This window comes from Elephantulus edwardii, unplaced genomic scaffold, assembly GCF_000299155.1.
Source record: "Elephantulus edwardii isolate Elephantulus edwardi_28Jun2011 unplaced genomic scaffold, EleEdw1.0 scaffold00095, whole genome shotgun sequence".
NCBI lineage: Eukaryota > Metazoa > Chordata > Mammalia > Macroscelidea > Macroscelididae > Elephantulus > Elephantulus edwardii.
In genome coordinates this window covers 13,329,532-13,334,840 of record NW_006399845.1, presented here as the reverse complement: position 1 = coordinate 13,334,840, position 5,309 = coordinate 13,329,532, and the positions used below count along the sequence as shown (strand labels likewise).

Here is a 5,309-nt window from a genome sequence, read left to right as displayed (position 1 = left end):
AAGATTAAGATGCGCCTGATCTAAGCTATGGTGTTTTTGATTACTTGCTATACGTATGAAAGTTGAACAGTGATTAAGGATGACAGCAGAAGAATCTATGCCTTTGAGTTACATTGGAGAAGAGTACTGAATGTTCTGTGGACTGCCAAACGAACAAGCAAGTCTGTTTTGAAGGGTGTGCAACTAGGGTACACCTTGAAAGCAAAGATGGTGAAGTGTCATTTCACATTCTTTGGACTTGCTAAGAGGGGCCAGTCCTTTGAGAAGGATATCATGCTTGGAAAGGTGGAGGGTCAGTGTATTTGAGGAAGATCCTAAACAAGATGGACTGACTTGGTGACTTAATAATGGCCTCAGGTATATCTGAGGTGGTGAGAGGATGGCACAAGATAGGACCAAGTTAAGATCTGTTCTTTATTGGATGGAAGCTCAACATCAAGAAAACAAAGATTCTTATCATTGGGCAGATTGGCAGCGTCATGATAGATGGTGAAGAGATTGAGATTGTTAACAGCTTTAGTTTGCTTGGCTCCACAGTCAACACTGTTGGTACCAGCAGTCAGGAGATCAAAAAACGAATTGCATTAGGAAAGTCTGCTGTGAGAGACCTCAGTCTGGAGATTAAGGTGCACCTGATCCAGGCCATAATCTTTGCAATTACTTGCTATGCACCAGAGAGCTGGACAATAACTAGGGATAATAGAAGGAAAATTGATGCCTTTGAACTGTGGTGCTGGAGAAGAGTATTGAATATACCATGCATAGATTGCTAGGAGAACAAACAGATTTCTCGGAGAAAGAGTGAAACCAGGCTCCTGCTTGGAGGCAAGGATTCTGAAGCTTTTTTGTCTGACATGCTTTGGGCATGTTGCAAAGAGTGACCATTCCTTGGAGAGGGTCATCGTGCTTGGGAGGGTAGAGGGCCAGTACAATAGAGGAAGATTCAGTGATAATTGTGTAATGGGAATAGATGTGTTAGAGACAATAAGGTTGGCACAGAATAGAGCAGATTTCAGGGCTTTTGTACATCAGGTCGCTATGAGTCAAGTGATTCGATGGCACACAACAAAAACAACAACATGTGGACTTGACTACACATAAAAATAGCAGCAACAATATGTTACAGTCAGTTATTCTTTTTGATACTCAAATAGTCTTTAATTTAGACAATTGGAACCCCTGGCCCATGGGTCTTTTGGATATAATTTAATTAATCATTATACAGTTTCTTACTTTGCCACAATAAAATTCCTTAGACCTGGATAAACTTTCTCAGTGAACTTTGATTGTGTCTAATGTGAAATGATAATTAATAGAAATGAAGATGAGCATTGATAATAGTGGTTTATTTTGGGGGGACTTTTAAAAAGGGCAACATGTTAGTCACTTGTGTAGTTTGAAATTTTTTTCAGTCATCTGTTAGAAATTTAGTTTCTAATTTTTAGTAATTATCTTAAGTGCTGTTGAGAGAACATCATTGTCCTCAAGTTTGTATGTGCCTTAATTCTTTATAATTAAATTTTGGAGCTTAAATTACCATATTATTGGAAACAGACGTTTTCATATTTTACAGGCCATGGTCTTTGCTATCACTTGTTATGTATCAGAGAGTTGGACAGTGACTAAGGAGGATAGAAGGAGAATTGATGCCTTTAAGCTGTGGTGGTGGAAAAGAGTATTGAGGGTACCATGAACTGCTAGGAAAACAGTGAATTCTTTATCCTATTTAGTTGTCATATCTCCTTAACTCCTTGTTGTTGAGTTGGAACCAACTAATAGTTAGCCCTCTGACAGGTTTTCAGAAGCTCTAAATCACATGGGAGGAGACTGCCCATCTTTTCTCCTATGTCATAACTGGTAGACTTGAATCACTTGCCTTTGAGCTCCTTTATATAAACCTGACTATAAGAGTATTGAGAATACCATGGACAGCTAGGAAAACAGATTTGTCCTGGAAAGGGTCAAACCGGGTGGCTCCTTGGAGGCAAGGATTCTAAGGCTCCGTCTAACATACTTTGGACGTGTTGTAAGGAGGGACCTTGGAGAGGGACATCATGCTTGGTAGGATGGAGGGACAGTGCAGGAGGGGAAGGCCCTCTTATAGGTGGATTGATTCAGTGACTGGGGTAATCAGGATGGGTGTATCGGAGACTGTGCGATTGGCACAGGACAGAGCAGAGTTTAGGGCTGTTGTACATAGGATCGCTATGAGTCACAAGTGACTCCACGGCACATAACAACAGTAACAACAACAACATCAAATTCCTATAAACTTCTGGAAAGTTTATATTAATCTCACTTAAACTGTATGTTTCTGATTCATTTTTAAAAATGAAGACACTACTCTCAGAAGCAGATACCAACTGCTTGATATTTTCATTCAGGGTTTCCCTCCACCTTCCCCATTTTAAACATTCTCTCCAATGGAAATTTCCTTTGACATTGATACAGTTATATTTGACTAAGTGAGACTGGAAATTTCTTCTGGCTATGAGTGATAATAGCTCTAGGAGCAGGGGGCAGAAGTCTTAAGCTTTGTGCATTAATAGAGTAAGACAAGATATTCTCTAAGAATCCATCAAAAAAATGAAGTGAGGTATATCTTTTAGATAATAGTGTACTATAAATGTTGTGGAATAAGAAAAATCAGAATCTTCAGTATTAGTTTCTGAAGAAATTCCTTTTAAAGTAGCTTTCATTCACTTTAGCTTTTCACTTCACTTCTAATGTTAGGTAGTAAAAATCTAAACGTAAAAACAGCTTGATGCCAGAGAAGCCCAAAGGAAATAGCTCTTTGTATTTGGAAGTATCTCCTGGCCATATATAAATGAGAAATCTTAGGTGATTCCAAGTGTTACTATACTCTTATGGGCAGAACACCAAGATTTTTTTTTTTTTTTGTGGTGGTTAATGTAGCTTTGTTATATAAACTTTAAAAGTCCTTAGGTAGAAGAATATTGGTTATGTATTTCATGTTTGTATTTTATGCTTGCCTAACTTTGGCTTCTTGTTATTCTTTCAGAAATGACTACTGTCCATGCAGGCAACATAAACTTCAAATGGGATCCCAAAAGTCTAGAGATCAGGACTCTGGCAGTTGAAAGGCTGTTGGAGCCTTTAGTGACACAGGTAAGAATCTAAACAGACGTATAATTTGTACCATGGCTCTATGGCACTGAGCATGGGTAACAAACATAAGAGCAAGGTTTAGTTCCTAGCCTTAGTTTGTTTCAGTGCTTAAGTTTAGATTGCTAATACTTAAGTAAGTAATGTTTCATTATGCTTTGACACCTCTAGTAATTAGATATTGATATATGGATTCCTTTAACCCTTCCAGTACAGATGTGGCTTTTTTTTTTAAATCTTATTGGTAGTAATAGGGGTTAGTAGGTAGGTAGTGCAGCTTTTGACATGATACTTTGGAGTATCTTTATCTTGGACAGGAAACCTAAGAAAAATGGTTTGGAGACTCCTCGGTTGTGTGCCATCAGTTACCAGGCAATTAATTTGAAGGTGTATGTTCTGTTACAAATAGAAGTATTACCGTGTGATATATCTCATTGTTAGTAACTAGCTATATTCTTTAGTGTTTTCAAACAGCTTACTAGAGTGTGTGAGTGTCTTTTTAAAATCTCTATTCCAGCTCCTGGGTAAGATTATTATTATATATAGATATATGTGGGAGTGTGTGTTAAGACTCAAGGGAATACTTACTTAGGGCTTATCTCCTGCAGTCCTCAGTAGTTCTTTTGTTTGGCAGATTTACACGAAAACAGATCTTTAGTCTTCAATCTACTAAACACTGAGTTGTTTGCTCTCAGAACCGACCCATAGTTGAGTTTTCAGCAGGTTTTCAGAGGCAGTGAATCACACAGGAGGAGATTACGCATCCTTTTACTGTAGAGCAGCTGGTATATTCAAACTACATAACCTTGGGTTTTCTGTGCAGCTTCTTACCACTAGGCCACCAGAACTCCCTTGTTTGCTGTTTTTGTTGTGTACTGTAGAGTCAGAACTGACCCATAGCGATCCTACAGAGGGTTTTCAGAGACAGTTAATTACATGGGAGATTGTCCATCGTTCTCCCATGGAGCAACAAGTGGATTTGAACTGTGTGCCTTTGGGACAGCTCTTGCCACTAGGCCGCCAGAACTCTGTTTGCCATTAGACATACTAATAATTGTTAAATATTCTGGGATTTTAAACACTATCTCAATTTCTTGTACAATAACTACATTCTTAAGAACCTTTACTAATTGTTGAAATTTGTGTGAATAAATGGAAAAGATTTCTAAAGCCTATCTCTGCTCTGACCAGGGCCACAATAGAAGGTCTTAGTTAGGATGGAAGAAAAATATGTAGGAAAACTCAGATTCATAGTGGACTAATAGAAATTTGAGAAACTCTTGAGACTATTACTCTAAACCATTCTTTTAACCTGGGTCTTAAGCCATTCCTGGAGACATTTTTCAGCCAAATAATAGATTAACCTGTAGACAAGCATAAACAGCCATGAGGAATGTGCTTGTTAGAACAATCAACTGCTGGACCAAATGGGCAGCATTTACCCAAAAGGTAAGAGGAGAAGGCAAGGAGAGGCAGAAAATCTAGAGGAATAGAAACTGGGAAAGTAGGGTAAAAATGGGAGATTGTTCATACATTGTGAGAATAGCACCCACTGACTAGTTTATAAATTGTTGAATAGGAAACACATTTATTTTGTAATTTTCACCTAAAATAAGATATTTCTAAAAATAAGTAAAAGACTGAAAAAGAAAGTTACCTCAAAACATTTTCCTAAGTTTGAAAACCACGGTAAAACGTATTCTCCAAGTAATGCATGTTCAATTTTAGCCTCTTTGTGGAACTTCTTGATGACATATTGTTCTTGTTGTTGTGTGCCCTCATGTTACAACCAGCCCACAGCTGACTTTCTGGTGGGTTTCCAGAGGTAGTAAATCACAGGAGAGATGATTACTTGTCCTTCTACAGACCAGCTACAAGTCTTTGGTATTGCAGTGCAGCTTCTTAGCCCTAGGCCACCAGAGCTCCCTTGTCGTTTGGTGGTTTTGTGGCTGGAAGCTGCACTGCAATCCCAAAGGCACGTGGTTTGAAGCTACCAGCTGCTCTGCTCCGCGGGAGAAGGTTGGGCAGTCTCCTCCTGTGCAGTTAACTGCCTCTGAGAAAGAACCTGCGGGAGAGTCAGCTGTGGATCAGTTCCAGCTCTACAGTACACACGCAACACAATCATTCTTTAACTTGTAAAATAAAATACCTAATGATAGTACTTGTGGAATTAATAAAGTATT

At 38.7% G+C, this 5,309-nt stretch overlaps 1 protein-coding gene across 3 annotated transcripts in view; it reads left to right on the top strand.

Annotated features, from left to right (window-relative positions):
* The first annotated feature begins 3,019 nt into the window (after positions 1 to 3,019).
* CTNNA1 (catenin (cadherin-associated protein), alpha 1, 102kDa) overlaps positions 3,020 to 5,309 on the top strand; it is a 218,346-nt gene continuing 216,056 nt past the window's right edge. For 2 of the 3 annotated variants that reach the window (XM_006891183.1, XM_006891182.1), the window contains exon 1: positions 3,025 to 3,129. In XM_006891183.1, coding sequence (XP_006891245.1) covers positions 3,025 to 3,129 — 105 coding nt within the window. Of the gene's footprint in view, positions 3,130 to 5,309 lie in introns of all 3 variants that reach the window. The other variant, XM_006891184.1, reaches the window with a different exon arrangement.